Source organism: Tachypleus tridentatus, chromosome 12, assembly GCF_004210375.1.
Source record: "Tachypleus tridentatus isolate NWPU-2018 chromosome 12, ASM421037v1, whole genome shotgun sequence".
In the NCBI taxonomy this organism is placed as follows: Eukaryota; Metazoa; Arthropoda; class Merostomata; order Xiphosura; family Limulidae; genus Tachypleus; species Tachypleus tridentatus.
Genome location: NC_134836.1, coordinates 130,907,502 through 130,931,957, shown reverse-complemented (window position 1 = coordinate 130,931,957; position 24,456 = coordinate 130,907,502). Strand labels below are relative to the sequence as shown.

Here is a 24,456-nt window from a genome sequence, read left to right as displayed (position 1 = left end):
GCTTCACCAACTCACTGTGGTGAGAAACAAAACATGTTGATAAACTATCACAACATACTGTGGTGAGAAACAAAACCTGTTGATATAGCTTCACCAACAAACTGTGGTGATAAACAAAACCTGTTCATAAACTATCACCAACACATTGTGGTGAGAAACAAAACCTGTTGATATAGCTTCACCAACACGTGGTGAAAAACAAAATCTGTTGATACAGCTTCACCAACACATTGTGGTGAGGAACAAAACCTGTTGATATAGCTTCACCAACACACTGTGGTGAGAAACAAAATATGTTGATACAGCTTCACCAACACATTGTGGTGAGAAACAAAACCTGTTGATATAGCTTCACCAACACACTGTGGTGAGAAACAAAACATGTTGATAAACTATCACCAACACACTGTTGATGTTGATAAACTATCACCAACACACTGTGGTGAGAAACAAAACATGTTGATAAACTATCACCAACACACTGTGGTGAGAAACAAAACATGTTGATACAGCTTCACCAACACATTGTGGTGAGGAACAAAACCTGTTGATATAGCTTCACCAACACATTGTGGTGAGGAACAAAACCTGTTGATATAGCTTCACCAACACACTGTGGTGAGAAACAAAATATGTTGATACAGCTTCACCAACACATTGTGGTGAGAAACAAAACCTGTTGATACAGCTTCACCAACAAACTGTGGTGATAAACAAAACCTGTTCATAAACTATCACCAACACATTGTGGTGAGAAACAAAACCTGTTGATATAGCTTCACCAACACATTGGGGTGAAAAACAAAATCTGTTGATACAGCTTCACCAACACATTGTGGTGAGGAACAAAACCTGTTGATATAGCTTCACCAACACACTGTGGTGAGAAACAAAATATGTTGATACAGCTTCACCAACACATTGTGGTGAGAAACAAAACCTGTTGATATAGCTTCACCAACACATTGTGGTGAGAAACAAAACCTGTTGATATAGCTTCACCAACACACTGTGGTGAGAAACAAAACATGTTGATAAACTATCACCAACACACTGTGGTGAGAAACAAAACATGTTGATAAACTATCACTAACACACTGTGGTGAGAAACAAAACATGTTGATAAACTATCACCAACACACTGTGGTGAGAAACAAAACATGTTGATACAGCTTCACCAACACATTGTGGTGAGGAACAAAACCTGTTGATATAGCTTCACCAACACACTGTGGTGAGAAACAAAATATGTTGATACAGCTTCACCAACACATTGTGGTGAGAAACAAAACCTGTTGATACAGCTTCACCAACAAACTGTGGTGATAAACAAAACCTGTTCATAAACTATCACCAACACATTGTGGTGAGAAACAAAACCTGTTGATATAGCTTCACCAACACATTGTGGTGAAAAACAAAATCTGTTGATACAGCTTCACCAACACATTGTGGTGAGGAACAAAACCTGTTGATATAGCTTCACCAACACACTGTGGTGAGAAACAAAATCTGTTGATACAGCTTCACCAACACATTGTGGTGAGAAACAAAACCTGTTGATATAGCTTCACCAACACACTATGGTGAGAAACAAAACCTGTTGATATAGCTTCACCAACACATTGTGGTGAGAAACAAAACCTGTTGATATAGCTTCACCAACACACTGTGGTGAGAAACAAAACATGTTGATAAACTATCACCAACACACTGTGGTGAGAAACAAAACATGTTGATAAACTATCACCAACACACTGTGGTGAGAAACAAAACATGTTGATAAACTATCACCAACACACTGTGGTGAGAAACAAAACATGTCGATACAGCTTCACCAACACACTGTGGTGATAAACAAAACCTGTTGATATAGCTTCACCAACAAACTATGGTGAGAAACAAAACCTGTTGATAAAGCTTCATCAAACCACAGTTACCAGGATCTCCATCCTGTTGATAAAGCTTCATCAACCCACAGTTACCAGGACCTCCATCCTGTTGATAAAGCTTCACCAACTCACTGTTACCAGGATCTCCATCCTGTTGATAAAGCTTCACCAACTCAGAGTTTCCAGGATCTCTAGCCTGTTGATAAAGCTTTACCAACTCACAGTTTCCAGGATCTCTAGCCTGTTGATAAAGCTTTACCAACTCACAGTTATCAGGATCTCCATCCTGTTGATAAAGCTTCATCAACCCACAATTACCAGGATCTTCATCCTGTTGATAAAGCTTCACCAACTCACCGTTACCAGGATCTCCATCCTGTTGATATTGCTTCACCAACTCACAGTTACCAGGATCTCCATCCTGTTGATAAAGCTTCACCAACTCACAGTTTCCAGGATCTCTAGCCTGTTGATAAAGCTTCACCAACTCACAGTTACCAGGATCTCCATCCTGTTGATAAAGCTTCACCAACTCACAGTTATCAGGATCTCCGTCCTGTTGATAAAGCTTCACCAACTCACAGTTACCAGGATCTCCATCCTGTTGATAAAGTTTCACCAACTCACAGTTACCAGGATCTCCATCCTGTTGATAAAGCTTCACCAACTCACTGTTACCAGAATCTCCATCCTGTTGATAAAGCTTCACCAACTCACAGTTATCAGGATCTCCATCCTGTTGATAAAGCTTCATCAACCCACAGTTATCAGGATCTCCATCCTGTTGATAAAGCTTCACCAACTCACTGTTACCAGGATCTCCATCCTGTTGATATTGCTTCACCAACTCACAGTTACCAGGATCTCCATCCTGTTGATAAAGCTTCATCAACTCACAGTTACCAGGATCTCCATTCTGTTGATAAAGCTTCACCAACTCACAGTTTCCAGGATCTCTAGCCTTTGATAAAGCTTCACCAACTCGCTGTTACCAGGATCTCCATCCTGTTGATAAAGCTTCACCAACTCACTGTTACCAGGATCTCTAGCCTGTTAATAAAGCTTCACCAACTCACAGTTACCAGGATCTCCATCCTGTTGATAAAGCTTCACCAACTCACAGTTATCAGGATCTCCATCCTGTTGATAAAGCTTCATCAACCCACAGTTACCATGATCTCCATCCTGTTGATAAAGCTTCACCAACTCACTGTTACCAGGATCTCCATCCTGTTGATAAAGCTTCACCAACTCACTGTTACCAGGATCTCCATCCTGTTGATATTGCTTCATCAACTCACAGTTACCAGGATCTCCATCCTGTTGATAAAGCTTCACCAACTCACTGTTACCAGGATCTCTAGCCTGTTAATAAAGCTTCACCAACTCACTGTTACCAGGATCTCCATCCTGTTGATAAAGCTTCACCAACTCACTGTTACCAGGATCTCCATCCTGTTGATAAAGCTTCATCAACCCACAGTTACCATGATCTCCATCCTGTTGATAAAGCTTCACCAACTCACTGTTACCAGGATCTCCATCCTGTTGATAAAGCTTCACCAACTCACTGTTACCAGGATCTTCATCGATGACTATGTTACTACTTCCTCATCGATCCACCAAGGTGAACTTTTATTTTCTGCATGATGATCGTGGTGAAATAAATATGTTAAAATATTTTGTACAATCATTTGAAATAAAGATACAAACAATCAAACTTTGAAAATATATAATAACCAATCTTTCCTTTATGATCCAAGAAACTATTGACACTTGACATGGTTTCATCACTAAGCACAAGGTCGTTTTCATATATCATTATAAAGTAATTAATTAACTGCCAATTATCAGATGACCCACCACTAAGTAACAACACAAGCAGAATACATCCATTTTGCCTCTGAAGGTATAATAAGGATCAGATGACACAAAAGTGTTCATCTTACTATTGGTTCCAACTTTTATAAAAGCTCACATCTTTTTCGCTTTTCTAAACTCTGTATAAGTGTAAGAAATATTCATGAAATGGTGTTTATAATAATTCAAGATGTTTCTCTTTATTTTTTTCTATTATTATTTATTTTAAAATATCTTTACTAACTCTCAAATTTGCTTCCTTACTCGATTTGTTTGTTGTGGAACATAAAACTAAACAATGCGCTGTCTGTACCGTGCGGGTAGAGAGCGTACTTATTAATCATTGGATTTAGAATTCCTTTTGAACTGATGAAACCCTCAATTTTGTTTACTCTTGTTAAAAAGTTTGTTTGCTTACAGTTAAACACAAAGGCTGTTTGTGTTGTGGCCTTCAAACTTAACATTATTCTACTGAGGGGAAGGAAAGTTCAAAAGCATATTAGGCTTTAGCCACCTATAATCACGTCTCAATATTTCACAGAGGAGTTTGTAATATTGTTATATATTGTGCATTTGATTTCAAATAAAAAATTGTATTAAAAATAATAATTTTGGAGTCATAACAAGAACAAAAATATTACATAGTTGACCAACTGTTCAATGATAAAGGCCTGGCATGGCCAAGCGCGTAAGGCGTGCGACTTGTAATCCGAGGGTCGCGGGTTCGCGCCCGCGTCCTGCTAAACATGCTCGCCCTCCCAGCCGTGGGGGCGTTATAATGTTACGATCAATCCCACTATTCGTTGGTAACAGAGTAGCCCAAGAGTTGGCGGTGGGTGGTGATGACTAGCTGCCTTCCCTCTAGTCTTACACTACTAAATTAGGGACGGCTAGCACAGATAGCCCTCGAGTAGCTTTGTGCGAAATTCCAAAACAAACAAACCAAAAGTTTAATTATAGGTGCGGTGAATAAAGAAATACATTACGCTAGTAGGGCGCAATTTATATTTTCAATTTTAGCTTTCATGAAAAATAAAAGAAGTCTGTAATACAATCATTAACAGGTTTAACTACTGAATAATACTAAATAATAAATTAGGCGAAATTCCATTATATTAGTCACGTAACGTAAATTAAGTTTCGTTACTATTCGGTGTGTTAAAAGACTCTGTTGTTTTGAATCAAGCACAAAGCTACACAATGGGCTATCTGTGCTGTGCCCACCACGAGTATCAAAACCAGGTTTTTAGCGTTGTAAGGCCGCAGACATACCGCTGCGATACTGGGGGGCAAGAGTTAAAAGATGAAAAATAAATAATAATAATATCTTGATTTACTTGAAGACCACAAATGTTTTTGACAACATTTATAACAATTTTCAACAAGAAAACATTGAAGGTCAAGAATTAGTAAAACTAGGGAACCTTCACCAAATCAATTAAGTTTCTACTGTTATAAAATTTCTAGCTGCTTAACAATGATAAATAATTACTTGACATGTTGATGAAGACTCCCTTTATTCTATTGGACTGTCATACAAAAACTTTCTACTTCGAAGATATATAGATATAGATATATAATCATATAGTTCTTTTTCTTCTGCTTCTAGTGGAACAGCAGTATATTTGCGGACTCACACCGCTAGAAACCTGGTTTAGATACCCATGGTGGGTAGAACACAGATAACTCATTGTGTATCTTTGTGCTTAATTCCAAACAAACAAACCTTTTGTTCCTCAGTAGTAGCACTGCCATATTTCCTTCTACCAAAATGTCACCACACTTATTTATCCCTTGACCAGAATTTTCAACCATGTCTTTCTATTGTTTCTTGGAGGGACTTGTTCAAGTGATCACAATATGAGTCAGGGTCACTGACATATCGTTGTCGTCTGTGAGCGAGATTATCATCAAGCTGTCTTTTATCTTTATGAGACTCAAACTCATATTTCTGTTTCTTACTTGTGAAAGTTTCCTTCCTTTTTCTCACTTACATTGTCTACAATGTGTTTCTTGTGAGTCAGAATTAGTAATATTTTTAGGCCAGATTTGAATTAAAATGTTATCGCAGTTTTCATGTGCTTGACGGCCATCAATATTGTGTTTCTATATCTGCATTACTGCACTGATTATCTCACTTACTGTGAACAGTTTAGTGACGTTATGCAGTAGTACAATTATTTTTGTATATCTTATTGTTATGGTAGAATAATGAATACTATTGTTCATCTATGACGTAACCACTTGAAACTAACCTACTATTCATAGGCAACAGAAGACCAAGAGTTAAAACTAAGTGATGCTGACTTAGTGAGAGCAGTTAATATACATCAACAGAAGCCCAAGAGTTAAAACTAAGTGATGCTGACTTAGTGAGAGTGGTTAATATTCATCAACAGAAGCCCAAGAGTTAAAACTATGTGATGCTGACTTAGTGAGAGTGGTTAATATTCATCAACAAAAGCCCAAGAGTTAAAACTAAGTGATGCTAACTTAGTGAGAGTGGTTAATATTCATCAACTGAAGCACAAGAGTTAAAGCTAAGTGATGCTGACTTAGTGAGAGTGGTTAATATTCATCAACAGAAGCCCAAGAGTTAAAACTAAGTGATGCTGACTTAGTGAGAGTGGTTAATATATATCAACAGAAGACCAAGAGTTAAAACTAAGTGATGCTGACTTAGTGAGAGTGGTTAATATTCATCAACAGAAGCCCAAGAGTTAAAACTAAGTGATGCTGACTTAGTGAGAGTGGTTAATATACATCAACAGAAGCCCAAGAGTTAAACCTAAGTGATGCTGACTTAGTGAGAGTGGTTAATATACATCAACAGAAGACCAAGAGTTAAAACTAAGTGATGCCGACGTAGTGAGAGTGGTTAATATTCATCAACAGAAGCCCAAAAGTTAAAGCTAAGTAATGCTGACTTAGTGAGAGTGGTTAATATTCATCAACAGAAGCCCAAGAGTTAAAACTAAGTGATGCTGACTTAGTGAGAGTGGTTAATATACATCAACAGAAGACCAAGAGTTAAACCTAAGTGATGCTGACTTAGTGAGAGTGGTTAATATACATCAACAGAAGACCAAAAGTTAAAACTAAGTGATGCTGACGTAGTGAGAGTGGTTAATATTCATCAACAGAAGCCCAAAAGTTAAAGCTAAGTAATGCTGACTTAGTGAGAGTGGTTAATATTCATCAACAGAAGCCCAAGAGTTAAAACTATGTGATGCTGACTGAGTGAGAGTGGTTAATATACATCAACAGAAGCCCAAGAGTTAAAACTAAGTGATGCTGACCCAGCAAGAGTGGTTAATATACATCAACAGAAGACCAAGAGTTAAAACTAAGTGATGCTGACTTAGTGAGAGTGGTTAATATATATGAACATGTTGAAGCTAAGTAATGTTGATTGACATGGCAAGAGTTGTTAATATATATCAGCATGTGGAAGCTAAGTGATGTTGACATGGTGAGAGTGGTTGATATACATCTTGTTGAATTTCGGTTAGTGGAAGGTTATATATTACAAATAATGAAGTGATTGTTCATGACGTCAAGGAATCCAGTTGAATTAAATACAAAGTACTGATAGCTGTATTGAAAACAGTCCATGTTATAACACTCCTAATTATGTTGTATTTTAATGGTTTTATAACAGTCCATGTGAAAACACTGTCTTCTACTTATTGATAATCTAATTTTGGATTAATCTGAAAGCCAATGAAGGTAGAATAGTTTCTCCAGAATGGTACAAGTACCCCAGAGCACTGTACCAATACTGAGGGGTTATTTCCAGAACTCACATTCTCCAATTTCCTGGTAAATTACTCTATGAGCATAACTACATTCCAGTATCAAAGAGATTAATATGGAGAGCATCATATGGATCCTAGACACTGAAATAAGGTAATACATATACAGCTCCAGGCTCAGCCAAACCGAAAACTTTACTGAAGGAGACTGCTATATATATAATGTTTTACTTGAGACGTAAATAGTTGGTGCTGTGAAACTGAGACATCAATAACAGATACATCTGTTGCTTAAAGCCTTCATTGAATACTAATTTTAAGAGTTATAGATTCATTACTTTTTAGCAAAATTGTTTCAGCAGGTATGATTGTGCACTGAGATGTCCCAAACTGTCATTCTCTGAAAACACGGTGTGTCACCATATAGCAACATAAAATAAAATTATTGTGATATATGAAAGTAATATATGTTGAAACTGAACTCACTCCTAAAAAGGGGGATTTTCCTTTTCATTATTGTCGCACAAAGAACAGAATAACATTGTTGTTGCATGTTAATTAAGCTGTTAAAAACTGTTTCTAATTACTACTTTCAAAATATACAACACAGGAGCTCAACTGTATGTGATTATTATAGTAAGAAAACCAAATGTTGTGCATTTTCTAAAACTGAGTTTCAGAGATAGTGAATACCAATGTTTTTTTAAGCAGTGTAACAAATAATGATTTTTTATTAAATTAAACTATCTGTAACTACCTGGCCCAGCATGGCCATTTGTAAATTAAACTCTCTGTAACTACCTGGCCCAGCATGGCCATGTGTAAATTAAACTCTCTGTAACTATCTGGCCCAGCATGGCCAAGTGTAAATTAAACTCTCTGTAACTACCTGGCCCAGCATAACCATGTGTAAATTAAACTCTCTGTAACTACCTGGCCCAGCATAACCATGTGGGTTAAGACGTTAGACTCATAATCCGAAGGTCGTGGGTTCAAATTTCCATCACACCAATCATGATCATCCTTTCAGTCATGGGAGCATTATAATGTGACAGTCAATCTCACTATTTATTTGTAAAAGAGTAGCCCAAGAATTTGCAGTGGGTGGTGATGACTAGCTGTCTTCCCTCTAGTCTTACACTACTAAATTAAGGATGGCTAATGCAGATAGCCCTTGTGTAGCTTTGTGCGAAATTCAAAAACGAACAAACTGTAACTATCCACGTATCCTGAAAAATGGAGCTAAGAAAACATAAGTCGACATAAACAATAGGAATAGGAATATATGTATGTCTAGTATTAATGACTATTAACAAACTTTGAATAAAATAATAATTAAAAATAAAGAATTCACTACACATTATCATTGTTACTTTATTAGGGTAAACCCACAAGTTTCATGTTTATACTTTACCATAATATAACTAATTAAACAGAATGAATTATTTGTTTGTTCTTTGAATATTAATGTAATAAAATTATTTCACATATTACTTAACATTTAATTAATTTAAGTTTTCTTTGGCTAAAACTATGAATATTCATAGTTTGGAACGATGTAACTGTATTTAATTATTTTTTAACCAAATTTTTATCAGTGTTTATTGAGGTTAACCACGTGATAATTTTTTTTTCAAATTTTTAATAATTTACATAAATATATAAATTTAACTTTTTCTCCAAGTTTCTAATAAACAATGTCAGAGCTGTGGTAAATGTTTCATTTCAGCTCGAACAAAAGAAGGAAACACTTGACATTATTAACACTAAATACTTGGGAGTTACAGTTAATGACTCTCTGTAACTCTCTGTAACAGACAAAAGAAGGAAAGACTTGGCATTATTAACACTAAATACTTGGGAGTTACAGTTAATGACTCTCTGTAATGGACAAAAGAAGGAAAGACTTGACATTATTAACACTAAATACTTGGGAGTCACAGTTAATGACTCTCTGTAATGGACAAAAGAAGGAAATACTTGACATTATTAACACTAAATACTTGGGAGTTACAGTTAATGACTCTCTGTAACTCTATAACAGACAAAAGAAGGAAAGACTTGACATTATTAGCACTAAATACTTGGGAGTTACAGTTAATGACTCTCTGTAACTCTCTGTAACGGACAAAAGAAGGAAAGACTTGACATTATTAACACTAAATACTTGGGAGTTACAGTTAATGACTCTCTGTAACGGTCAAAAGAAGGAAATACTTGACATTATTAACACTAAATACTTGGAAGTTACAGTTAATGACTCTCTGTAATGGACAAAAGAAGGAAATACTTGACATTATTAACACTAAATACTTGGGAGTTACAGTTAATGACTCTCTGTAACTCTCTGTAACAGACAAAAGAAGGAAATACTTGACATTATTAACACTAAATACTTGGGAGTTACAGTTAATGACTCTCTGTAACGGTCAAAAGAAGGAAATACTTGACATTATTAACACTAAATACTTGGGAGTTACAGTTAATGACTCTCTGTAACTCTATAACAGACAAAAGAAGGAAAGACTTGACATTATTAGCACTAAATACTTGGGAGTTATAGTTAATGACTCTCTGTAACTCTCTGTAACGGACAAAAGAAGGAAAGACTTGACATTATTAACACTAAATACTTGGGAGTTACAGTTAATGACTCTCTGTAACGGTCAAAAGAAGGAAATACTTGACATTATTAACACTAAATACTTGGGAGTTACAGTTAATGACTCTCTGTAACTCTCTGTAATGGACAAAAGAAGGAAATACTTGACATTATTAACACTAAATACCCGCTAGGTGTATAATATATTACACTTTTACCATTACAAATAGTAGTGTATCTCTTGCTAATACGTAAGCAGAAAGTAAACAAAGAGTCGATACCACTATAAAGTGAAAAGGAAGAAATAGAATTAGGAATGACAAATGAAAACAGCTGATTTTTATCAAAAATTCGGTCGGGAAAATATTTAATATTACACACTATTCTAGTGGTTCATGACACGGATCACAAATAATTACAAAAACTCTAATAGAACATTGAAGAAAAAACAGTAAAGACTCTGTTCAAACAATACTTTAAAATCTTTATTATTCACTACCAAGGATGTACACAAATAAAAATCCACAAACAAAGAAACACTCATATTAAACTTACACTGAAAACAAAATCTAATAAAAACTGTTCGTTTGTGATTCTTACTGATATTCTCTTACCAACTTACAACAACAATAACTTGGTATATTATACCCAAACCTAAAGTACTAAATAAGGTACTGTGAAGGTCGTAGCGGTACCGAAAAGTCTATTTATTTCTTTTATATTTTCTGTAAGCTAAAACAAAAACCACACAATTTTTATATCATTATCCCCTGGAAGATAGCTTTCTTACATAATTGGTGTTCCTTTAAAAATATTATGTAAAGAGTGAAATATGAATTTTTACCAGCCAATAACAGATGAACTGTAACATGTTCATAAACAAGACTTGATGCACTGTACAATCGGTGTCTTTAGGGACCCAACCCCATATACTATGTGCGAAGTGAAGGAGTGAAAAAACTCACACACATAATAATAAATTTTATTACACGCGTTTAAAAGACAAGATAGTTTATTTAAAGCGATATCTAGACGTGTACGTTTTATTTGAAAAGGTTAATTTTCTATTGGTAAAATTGTATACGTGTGTATTAGCCTAGCTATATATCTGCCCATTGCTGTGTATTATATATAGAGAATGTAGTTGCACGGAAACTATAAATGTTAACTATATATTCAAACAAATCTCTATGAAAATCTCATGCTGCAGGAAAATATTGTACATCTCAAACTAATGTGATAAAATAGTCAATAGTTACAGTAAACCATCATAAACCGTATCAGCTAGCTATTTGCTATGTTTATAATCATTACAATGTATAAAGTTAGCTACAATATCGAGTAATTATATGCTCAAAGTTTAACATAAAGAACTATAAAACAAGATAAATAAAAAATTGTAATTTTAAAAACTCCACCTAATGCAAATCTAAGTAACAGCCACAATAGGGGCTTATAATTTGAGTAAACAATGTCTACAGTATCTCCAACCTTGTGTCCTTACTTTTACTATTCCTGATCGCAGGTTTATAAATTGTCAATTTTTTATTTATGTTGTCTTCAAATATGACAATTATCTGTAAAGACATAGTATTTATACAAAAATATACGCACAAAGATATAGTTCACTCACAGTCCTTCTGTGATTTTACACTGTTTTCAATCTAAGTATAACAACGCCATCTTTATAGGTTTTGCTTGATTCATGTCCAACTACATAATACAGCAATTTATCTATTTAGAACACATATCCCATGTTCCATTGTTTGATTCTGTAAATGTGAAAAAATATTATGGTTCATACAGCACAACACACACTTCTTATGTCAAAAGTCGATGGTTTAATCCCGTCTGCACATATTTATTTCTCCCTAAACTGTTTTCATTGGTTAAATAATTTTAGTATATGTATCATACACAAAGCACGAGCTTGTTTCCTGGTCCTGCCTGTAATACACACTGACCTGTACACAGTGGTGAGCATTGTTGGTGCCATGCATCCATGAAAACTGTATCTATCTAGTATCTTATACGAATAAAATAATCAGATCTTAAGCCTAATGAACGTATCGATTTGGTAAACAGTGATCTTATTGTTTCGTTTTGAGGTGGCGCTCTGTGACGTACAAATACATGTCTTTAGATTCCAATTTTACTTTGATTCATAAAGCACGTGTTTAACATTCTCCTCGTCACAGATTTACCACACTTTTTATAATCCTACATTCTTTTGATTTTTGGTAAGAACGATCATAAATTTATAAAGGCGTATATTTTAATTTCTGTTATAGAAAAGGTTTAGTGTGTACGAGAAGTGACAGATTTAAGGTTGTGTGGGCTCTATATCCCATGTAATTTCACACAAAATAAAATAATCAACGGACCACCATTAACACCATGGGTTCTGGGGTAAGCCCCCTATAGTCCCTACCTAAATACTCCACTGCATGATGGTGGTGGTGGTGATAGTCAGTTGATTATCTACCTCTAGGAAATTGGAGAAATAAGTCTTTAAGGAACATTTATCGTATCCATAATTTTTATCATATTGTTTATCAAATCATTTAGTAGGAACTGTTAATGTTAATTCTTCTGTTAGCCGTATGTTTATTATTTGAACATGGGTCCATCACATTCATGCACACGACTTCTGAACTTTAACATACCACCTATGGGCTCTCCACAATGAGGCTTCACCCATGAACTTTACTGTGGGAGGGGAGGGACAAGATAGCAATCAGACTTTTGCCCTGTTAAAATATGACTTCACATATTTGGCCCCCATTTCTTCTGGTCTTCACCTTGATAACTTCTCTTCAGTTTCAACAATATTTGGAAAATATAACCAATGTATCAGTCACGAGTTTTTTCACCATTCACTTTTATGCGAAAACATACATACTAGAACAGGTGGCGCTACTAGTTAATTTAGAGTACATAGGACATGATTTCAGTTTCTAATTCTAGTTTTGATAATAAGTCTATATTCACGCTAGTTTTGATACAAAATTTACTTTTTGTGTATCCATTTAAAATATGAACCGAAAAGCAATAACTGACCCGGACGTGACTCGAACACGCAACCTTCTGATCTGGAGTCAGACGCGCTACCATTGCGCCACCGGATCACTTCTTTCTAGTTCTTGGAAAAGATTAATAAACTTTTTCATATGCTTTACTTTTAATATTGTTATTTCGTAGATTTTTAGTTGTGTAAAGTATTGTTTCAAACTACACAGTTTAGCATCTTTTCAATTATTAAAGTAACACTGGAAAATAAAACATTATCCCGTACTAATAATCTTCACTTACAACAACCAAATACTCTCGTCTATTATTTTAATATAAACGAAGTTTCTTTGTTTGTTTTGGAATTTCGCACAAAGCTACTCGAGGGCTATCTGTGCTAGCCGTTCCTAATTTAGCAGTGTGAGACTAGAGGGAAGGCAGCTAGTCATCACCACCCACCGCCAACTCTTGGGCTACTCTTTTACCAACGAAAAGTGGGATTGACCGCACATTATAACGCCCCCACGGCTGAAAGGGCGACTCTTAGTTCAGTTCCATCTTTAGTTTCCACAATACATTGTTTAAGGGTTCTTTCGTTTAATAAAAGAATTCATTTGTTGGGGTGTAAGAGAAGAGACAGACGATTCTCAAAAAGTCATTTAGAAGATAGTATTTTAAAATTTACGATTCTTACCTGAAAAACCCAGCTATTAACGAAAGGCGTATTGACTTGTGGAAGATAAAAGATAAAGTTGAAATGCGTGTAAAATACGCCTATGATTTTTAACCCGAAATAATAAAATTAAGAGGTATGTGATATAAATATTTGCAGTTAATGTAATTTTTGTTACATATTTTAGGGTTACGGGTTTTTGACGATTCGCCAGCTCTAGTTCTTTAATTTGTAACGTTCAAAGTAAAATAATATAGATTTAAGTAACGTTACACACTCCTCAGCTGTTTTCCTGAATATCTTATATGTTTTTTCAAGATGTGCCACAACTGATGACTTGTATTTCTTGGATTAAAATTGTAACCAGTTATTTTATGTGGCCGACATTAATTATCATAAGAATATTTCCTTACTATATGACGGATTCGTAAACAGTACGGTAACGCGTCTCACTCGAGATCAGAAGGTTATTTGTTCGAGTCACGTCGCTGTTATTTAAGATATTTTGTTCCCAGTGGGCCAGCAGTAGGTATAAAAACTTACAACGCTAAAGTCACAGTTTCAATCCACACTAAATACAACAGATAATAATCCAGTGTGGCTTTTTTCTAAAACAAATAAAAATTGACTGCACTCTATTTTACATTATACTACAGTACTGGATCTTTGTTACCTCTTCCGTCTCCAAGTCTTACGAAATGAAGTATTTCAGTAGATGTTTTTATACATTCAACAACTATAGCTTCTTACCTTTGCCAGTACTTTACCCTACACACCACAGAGACTGATTGTCCTTACTTCACGGTGCAGGAGATATTTGGCGACATTCTCGTAATTTATTCGCGGCTGTCATCGTTTCTCGTAACCCATCTATTTCATTATGTCAATAGAGGCTGCCAACGGACTGTTCGTAATTATGTACGATTAGTGAATAGATTTACTGTTATCAAGTTAGTGACCAACTCCTACATTATTCAATTTGTTCTTAATATCGAAACTCCTGACTATATTCATTGTTCCTACTTTCTCAGTCATCACTTGAAAACGTTAACAGTTTAATTATAACAAGTAAAACATTAATATTTTATTTATTGAAACCTAGTAAACCTCTGTTGATTATTATCATTATGACGTGATAATAAGAAAATTGAAATTATAATTCTAGTATAGACGTATAACGTAATAGCACGTGAGTTAAGACCGCCATTGAGTAGTACACGCATAGATATGTTAGCACGTGGGTTAAGACCGCCATTAAAGTATGTGCATATTAAGTGACAGTATGTGAGTGATTTGCCGTCCTCTAAACGCATATGACCTTATTATATCTGAGTTGAGACACCAAGTCTCCTATATTAATGTGACTTCGAGAAATGTTCGACTCTCTTCCTCGATAACAAGAACAGTCTGCGGTTCGTGGGTGACGTGTGTTCCGTGGATTCTGCTACGCGATTTCATGCAATATTACCCATTCTGTCTGACGAAATCATAATTTAAGAAATAGTACTTTTAAAGTGTTTAAAGGAGGGATAATGGTGAAAGCTGAAACTCCTGTTACGTGTGTTGTTGTCTTTTTAACATATTTCAATAATTTGCTTGCTCACCTGCTAGTCTAGTTCAACCTCATTGGCTTGTAAGTGCACGTGCAGAACAGAATAGAAACCGACAGACGATCGCGAGTGCACCTGGAGTTCGTTCGGCCTCAGTTACTGGTTGGCCTTTGTACAGATAGGTTTGTGTAATAGCCTTATACTTTCACATTGTGGAGTGTTTAAACTCTTGGATTGTCGATGCATAATTAGCAATATTTTATTGATATTGTCTAATTAATATTTAGAGAGGTAGGACGAGGAATGAGACATACTATTAGTGTTAGCCAGAAACAGACGAACTTTGACACTAGTGCAAGCTGATCGGCTCAATTCGTCACATGACAAATATGTTAGGTCTTCATCAAGTCCCTTGGTACTGGATTGAGGTAATCGTATTTTTATTTATATTTATACATTGATTTACTCAGTATATTACAGAACCTCGGTCAACATAATCTAAGCAGTACTGTGAAATTCCATTTTTAACGGTAATTAGACACAACTATGATATTTTAATGGTCGACTGGGAAACAAGCACTAGGTTCCATTTGTCAAGAGCCTAAACTTTAATATGTGTAACCTAGGCATGCAGTCCCATAATGCAACTTGTGCGACAGCAGTAATTTCTTAAGTTCTTATACCCTTGTACTGTTGTACTTTGTTGTTAACGGTTGTCGTTGTTTGTAATGATTGGAGTTCTGACAAACTGACGAGATTTGTAGCTAAAAGAAAAGAAGGGTGTAATCACTGCAACTTTGAGCTGTATAATTTACGAGAATTTCTCTAAAAAATTGACCTGAAATAGTTGGAATATTACTTATTTCTTGTTACCAAGGTCTTCTCAGTATCAGTTAAAAATATGATTTGTCATAATGAAATATCACAAAACGAGGACTTTACGCACGTGGTCTCGTGACAAGATTTACAAGTTTGTTTTTGTTTTTTTTAAAGGAACGACCATGAGAATGTAATAAATACAATATTGCACGTAGAACAAATGCAGAGTAATTTTAAAGTAAAAATAAGATATTATCTGTCGGGTCATCATAGATTTTTTATATAGGATTACACGTGAATAACGTTATACATCATGACCTAGGAAGGTTGAAACGTTGTTCTCTGCTTCACAATGAAAGTGTTAATATCCATACCAGCCGTTCTGAGGTACATAACGTTATACATATTTTGTTCTGTAAAAAATGTACATGATACTGTGGATTTTCTGAATACACTAACTATATCTGCCAGCCTTTTGTTTCCGATAACTGATCAGTGTAATTAATAGATTACAGACTAAAGGTTAAATGTTAAAAATAGACCTTGAAGTGTTTTTAAACGTTTATGATATTGTTTTATTATATTAAATTACTTTCAGAAGGAATGCTTGGTAATATTTAATATCCTTTAATTATTATTAGACTTCAAGCTATGAACTGAGGCTCACTCCCCATGTTTATATATAATGTTTCATAAAGTTCTATGTAAACACTTTGTAATTCTATGTTTTGGAACTATACAAAATGTTATTGCAAAGTATTCTTAGGGATACTTATAAAATACTATAAGAGATAATATGTCAGGTTTCAAAGTCGCTTGAATTAACTATAAACTACGTTTTTATAACTTGCATCAGTATTATAAACTTATTTAAAATATATACATCAAAAAACGTCATTAACAATTGCACGGTTGTTTTAACATGTTTTTGACATTAAATTGTTCGAAATATTTATTCATCTAGAGCTGGACTATTAATCTAAAATATTTTCAAGTTAGTTAAAAACATACGTGTATTTGAATAAATTAAGAGATAAATGAATAGAACAGGATTTAATGGTCATACGCTACAGGACCTAAATTATTGTCAACATCTTTATTGAAGTTTAGTTGGTCTTCCTAGTCACACCACAACTTTTCTAGAATTTCATTGGTTCTCAGAGTTCCGTCACAACTTTGGTGGACCTTCATTAGTCACATAGTGATGTCTTGTCTTTAGTGTAATATTTTTAATTTTCTGTTTATGAAAATCACAACAACATGTACTTGCCATCTGTTATATTACGAAGTAATTATATGACACGTTAGAGCATGGTAAAAAACAAATAATTTTATATCATTTCCCCTGAAGTTTAAGACTATCCAAGTGGCTTAAAATTGATTCTCAAAATCTCACACGAATAGCAGTACTTATTTTAACAGTAAAGAAAATGTTAAGATTACGTTAAGGAAAGCTCGTAATCAAAGTATTTTAACGTCCGTGTATAATACCACATTCGAATTTCCAACGTTATGAGTCTTTAAACAACAAGTAATTTACACGTGTACACACACATACATGCAGACAGAGATTATGAGAACAGGCTTTCAGTTTGGAAGAATTTCATGTTTGGCATTATGCCAAGTTCGTCACGTGTGAAAAGGCTAATCACATGAACTGGTTCCTGTCCACCACACATTCACATATTTTGTTTAATAACAGTTTTGGTTCTTGGAAATGTTTCATTTCTTACTTATAAATGTAAGCCAAATATAATAATGGTTAAAACTCATTTATCTGGAACAAATAATCATTTGGTTGTAGTGTGTTATATTCTAAGACCGTGTGAATGAAGCAAACTGATAAACGTTATATATCAACCACACTACATCTTCTTTATCCCGTGCGAACGAGGTTTTCGCCCTGTAACATAACTCGTTATGCTTGCTGGAATATGAAAGCCAAAGTAGAAGACTGAAAACTTTCCCGTTCTATTTCAAGAGAAAAAAATATTTCATATATTTGTAATTTTCTACCATAAATAAAAACTTTTATTTGTAAAACAATGTATTCCCATAAAACACATTTGTTTATTTCTTATATAAAACAGTACAGTATTTAGTAAAATAATCTATTTTTATTACACATTACAAATATCTAAACCTATCCTACCCTAACTTTTATCCCTAAGCCTCACAATATCTCTGATGTAAGGAGACAGAAGTCAGAATATGGGTGAATATGTATTTTTTTTTCTGGTTTCTGATTGCTTTCCTTAGGATGAAGAAAAAACAACACAGACAAAACTCGAAACTATAACTTCCGTTCCTTTTCAAACATATTAGAGCACGTGGAAAACGTGTAATGCACGAGCACAACGATCACTTGAAGTTTCTAAGTATGCGACTAAAGCAGAACTATTCGATGTACTTTTCACGTGTTGTTCAATATTGTAAATAACTTGTATTTCTCAGATAGAACATAAAAATATGTTCTGTGAAGGTACTAATCTGGAACAGAATATATTAATTTAGGTTTTATAAAAATGTTTATAGCTTTCTTGTTTATTATATATATATAATTTTGCGTGTTACTTTTTGTAACATAAAAGTTAACTCTTGAACTTAAAAGTAATTATTCTAATTTAGTTATAACTTGGTATGCTCAACTAATCTCAAATAGTTTACACAAGATGGCGGGACTTTTCCATTCTCTACACTGTTATCCTTGTGAAAATTGGATTCTAGAACGGTTAGATCTACGTTTTAGGGTTATTTGATTGTGAGAACTATTTCCTGTTAAATTAGAGTCACTTTAAAGTCCAAATAAATATGTGATGGATGAACAACATAGTAACTAGCGCAGACCCAGCACGTAATTCTGTAATTAAACAAAATATTTTGTTGTTGAAATTATTCGCAGCTGACGAACCCTGGAGGGGATATTCCGAACCTCAAGATGTGATAAACTACACTAATAAATGTATGCATTAAACGTTAGAGTCTACTAACTTTTTCCGTTACATTTCGGTTGAAGTGAGTATTAGAATGTATTAAGTATATCTAGAGAAAACATCGAGGAGCTGAACTATAATTATATCCACCCCTTGTAGAAGTTAACAGACAGTCAGTACGTGTGGGTCTGTCACACGTTTTAGCAGGGTATTTTCTGGCTTGTAGTGTTACGTCATCTACTTACAGTAAGAGTATCAAAACAAAAGTAGAGAGAAACAGGAAGGATATATGAGGGTGTATCGGTACCTATTATTTGCACTAACTTCTATTTTAATCCAAAATCATTTTACAAAACATTCGAGGATATCTTGGAAACAAATAAACTAACTTGTCAATGACACCTGGTGTTCATAAAACTAAATACTGTTCTTATTGTTATAATTTTATAAACCTCTCATTTTTATATATGTTTTTGTTGACCATGCCTGAAATATTTCGTAGTAACGCTTCGTGATTTCGCCACCTGTTGACAACAATTGGTATTTATTTCGTAAGGCATATTTTAATTAAAAATACATATATAACTTTTCAGTATGATTTAATACTAGCGTTTTCAGAATGGGAGTCATTAAGAAAACGAATATATGTCAATATAGTCTGAAGACACTTCGAACGACTGCCATATAAAACAAGATGTAACGTCATCCGTCACTATAGAGAATGTTTAATAGGATGGAATGTTATCCGTCACTGTGTAGAATGTCTAATAGGATGGAATGTTATCCGTCACTATGTAGAATGTCTAATGGATGGGATGTTATCCGTCACTATGTAGAATGTCTAATGGATGGGATGTTATCCGTCACTATGTAGAATGTCTAATAGGATGGGATGTTATCCGTCACTGTGTAGAATGTCTAATAAGGTGTAATGTTATCCGTCACTGTGTAGAATGTCTAATAAGGTGTAATGTTATCCGTCACTGTGTAGAATGTTTAATAGGATGGAATGTTATCCGTCACTGTGTAGAATGTCTAATAAGGTGTAATGTTATCCGTCATTGTGTAGAATGTTTAATAAGGTGTAATGTTATCCGTCATTGTGTGGAATTTTTAACAAGATCTAATGTTATCCCTTACTTTTAAAAAAATTAATTATCGGAGCTTATTGTGTTTTAAAGGTATTCATATCTCTGTTGTAACACGTTCAATGGACATAAACAACAAATAGTATTAGGTTGAGGAATAATTCGTGAGCGTTTTTAAATAATTTCATTCAAGCATTACATGCAAGACTATACAATACTTCAATGCATGAACACATTACACCCAAAACATTTATTATGATACTTTATTTCATGTAATACCTAGGTATATAGTATGCATTGTTTTAAATGAAATTGCAAGAAATTAAATGCGAAAAGCAGATGGTGTCGAAAACGCTCGATTATGTCCACTTGACATTCCATTTAATGAGCCGAAAATGAAAGCAAAAATTAAAGACATATGAAAATCAAACACACCATCTATTAGAGCAAAAAATTATCTACCAAATGACATGAAATATTTTGCGAAAGCGTTTCATTTATGAATATATTTTTTAACTTGAAAAAACGCTCACGAATTATTCCTGAACCCAATACCTACATAACTAGTTTGTTTAGAATCAATAACTTTATTTTTAAGCGAGAAAGTACATTCACGGATACAATGTCCTGTTTAAACTGTTAAATATCTACAGGTTTTATATTACTATACGGCCCCTTTCTTTATTTCTAAATTAACGAATATTGATTTTTTTTCTTCCATTATCTGGGAGTTAACTGAACACTTTAAGAGTTGTAGTCACGTGGGGAAGTGTTTGGGTACAGGAAGTGGACAAGGCCGTGCTCTAAATCCGAATGTCCCCTGGTGGTCTGTGTTGTAAGTGGTGAAGAGACGGTGAAGTTTACAAGGAAGTTACGTAAGACTAATTGATGACTAATGTGGAATTTTTAATCATTGACCAATGTGTGATGACCACCAGCTCTCATAGAGTGAACAGTTCAAGGGTTAAGGAGGACTACTTATTTCAAACGTTTTTAAAGCTATCACCTCGTCCAGATTGTTGTCGGGATCCAGTCTGAGATGGAAATATCACTAAGTCCTTCTTGTGTAGCTTGGCGCAAAATTCAAACCAAACCAATCTTCAGAATTCACGGAAACACACACACACACACACACATATATATATATAGCGTCCATACGATACCAGTCACTGTTAATACAGGTATATGGTGTCTATACAATAACACTCACCATTAACACACACACACACACATATATATATGGTGCATACAATACCAGTCACCATTAATACAGGTATATGGTGTATATATAATACCAGTCACCATTAATACATGTACATAGTGTCCATACAATACCAGTTACAAGTTTGTATGGATGTAACGCACATCCATATAACAGACTTCAGCGTCACTACCTCAGTAATGTCTGGTACATATCATGTGAAAGATATTACAGATGTAGGTCGAGTGATTTAAGCAGTAATTACTTATAAAACCTTGGTTAGCGATAGTAGTACGACGTATCACGTACACTCTGTTTGTGTGAAAAAGTTAACACGTGAAACTTTACGTATTCTTGTCGGGTTCATACAGGATAATTTTATTGTTAGGGATTTTTCATTCATCGGTTATTTGAACGTTATTTTAATGCCCGCCCTAACTTCTGTGGTAAAATGGTTTTATCACAGAGCACCGATGTCGGATTATAGCAGCTCTTTCAACTGATTGGGTTAAGTCGCTAGTCTGACCGTATCACTTTTATTGTTCGCTGAGAATCTAGTATTCCAACGAGAGGATGGGAGGACAAATGAACTGCATGTGAGTTCGATCGAGCTCGTGCTATTCAGCTTGGAGTCGCACGGTGCAAAGACCAACCGAAGTAGGATGAGTGTGGCGAGTCTAACTCCGACAAAGAGTGAAGATAACGTGCTGTAACGGCGGTGACCTCAGAAACGACATCGAAGATGACCCTCACTCTGATCCAGGTATCCAGATGGACGATGATTGTGATATTCATGTAACTGTAGAGGTCAGAACTGGATTTTCTAGACTGCTGTGTGGTATTGATTAATTATATATTAAAACTTGTGTGATATAGGAACAACAACTAATCTTTATCTCAGGTCACGTGTACTTGTAAGTGTCATAACATTACAGTCAGAGTAAGGTTTACATTCGTCCCTGTGATACGGGCAGGACAATGTTTGGGTATTCACTCCTGTTTTCTGTAGCTGGAACTGAAAGTGTGGGAACTCTAGATTAACAATCAAGTTGTAAATTATTACTTTCCCATATTATTACCATGTGTTTATTCCTAATTAATTTGAATGCGACGTGTGTGTGTGTGGTAGGTTCATATTGGGTATAGATAACTTCATACGTTAATCATGTAAATTTACAGTAAATGTTTGTGGTTAAACTAAAAACACTGTCTCACACACTCAATATACTGATCACCGATAAGCTTTTCGATTGATTAGTTGTCTGTGATCGAATACTCTCGTACCCAAAACAAGCTAATGACGATCCCTAAACACCTTACTAATATCTCATTCCCTACCTTTATTGATTCATCATACAGGAACGGGTTTAAGTGTTGTGTCACATCCTATTCAGACAGGTTTAAGTGTTATTACATCATATAGAGACAAGTTTAAATATCGTGTATCATTGTACAGACAAGTTTAAGTGTTGTGTCACATAGTATACAGACAGGATTAAGTGTCATGTCATATATAGAAATATGTTTATGTGTCATGTAACATTGTATAGAGACATGTTTAAGTGTTGTGTCACATTGTATAGAGACAGGTTTAAGTGTCATGTAACATTGTATAGAGGCATGTTTAAGTGTTGTGTCACATTATATAGAAACAGGTTTAAGTGTCATGTCATATAGTACAGGGAAAGCTTAAGTGTCATGTCACGTGTTACACAGACAGGCTACAGTGTCATGCCAATCATATACAGGCAGGATTAAATGCCATGTCATATCATATATAGAAAGGTTTAAGTGTCGTGTCACATCCTCAACAGACAGAGTTAAGTGTTATGTCTCATTGTGTACAGACAGGGTTAACTATTGTGTCACATCCTATGTATTGTGTCACACCCTATGCAGATAGGATCAAATATTATGTCATATTGTATAGAACAGTTAGGAAAGATATCGATAAATTCATCTGGTAGACAAGATGAATTAATGTATCACAAGGTATTGTGATATATTCAACAGGTGAACATTTATTCACTGTATATATCGAGGTTCTGTGATATATTCAACAGGTGAACAGTTATTCACTGTGTATCACAAGGTTATGTGACATGTTCATCAGGTGAACAGTTATTCACTGTGTATCACAAGGCTGTGTTATATGTTCATCAGGTGAACAGTTCACTGTGTATCACAAGGTTGTGTTATATGTTCACCAGGTGAACAGTTCACTGTGTATCACAAGGTTATGTGACATGTTCACCAGGTGAACAGTTATTCACTGTGTATCACAAGGTTGTGTTATATGTTCATCAGGTGAACAGTTCACTGTGTATCACAAGGTTATGTGACATGTTCACCAGGTGAACAGTTTGCTGTATATCACAAGGTTGTGTTATATGTTCATCAGGTGAACAGTTATTCACTGTGTATCACAAGGTTATGTGACATGTTCACCAGGTGAACAGTTTGCTGTGTATCACAAGGTTGTGTTATATGTTCATCAGGTGAACAGTTATTCACTGTGTATCACAAGGTTATGTGACATGTTCACCAGGTAAACAGTTTGCTGTGTATCACAAGGTTGTGTTATATGTTCACCAGGTGAACAGTTCACTGTGTATCACAAGGTTGTGTTATATGTTCACCAGGTGAACAGTTCACTGTGTATCACAAGGTTGTGTTATATGTTCACCAGGTGAACAGTTCACTGTGTATCACAAGGTTGTGTTATATGTTCATCAGGTGAACAGTTTGCTGTGTATCACAAGGTTGTGTTATATGTTCACCAGGTGAACAGTTTGCTGTGTATCACAAGGTTGTGTTATATGTTCACCAGGTGAACAGTTCACTGTGTATCACAAGGTTATGTGACATGTTCACCAGGTGAACAGTTTACTGTGTATCACAAGGTTGTGTTATATGTTCACCAGGTGAACAGTTTGCTGTGTATCACAAGGTTATGTGACATGTTCACCAGGTGAACAGTTTGCTGTGTATCACAAGGTTGTGTTATATGTTCACCAGGTGAACAGTTTGCTGTGAATCACAAGGTTGTGTTATATGTTCACCAGGTGGACTGT

At 34.9% G+C, this 24,456-nt stretch overlaps 1 protein-coding gene and 1 non-coding gene across 2 annotated transcripts in view; one reads left to right on the top strand and one right to left on the bottom strand.

Moving 5' to 3' along the window:
- Positions 1-13,165: 13,165 nt before the first annotated feature.
- TRNAW-CCA (transfer RNA tryptophan (anticodon CCA)) lies at positions 13,166-13,237 on the bottom strand. The gene has a single exon. It is a non-coding gene; the product is annotated as a tRNA-Trp (tRNA).
- A 1,746-nt stretch (positions 13,238-14,983) lies between these two features.
- Positions 14,984-24,456, top strand: part of LOC143234703 (amyloid beta A4 precursor protein-binding family B member 1-interacting protein-like) — a 63,298-nt gene continuing 53,825 nt past the window's right edge. Inside the window, exon 1 of the mRNA XM_076472259.1 lies at positions 14,984-15,769. Coding sequence (XP_076328374.1) covers positions 15,722-15,769 — 48 coding nt within the window. The 5' untranslated portion in view covers positions 14,984-15,721. The remainder of the gene's footprint in view (positions 15,770-24,456) is intronic.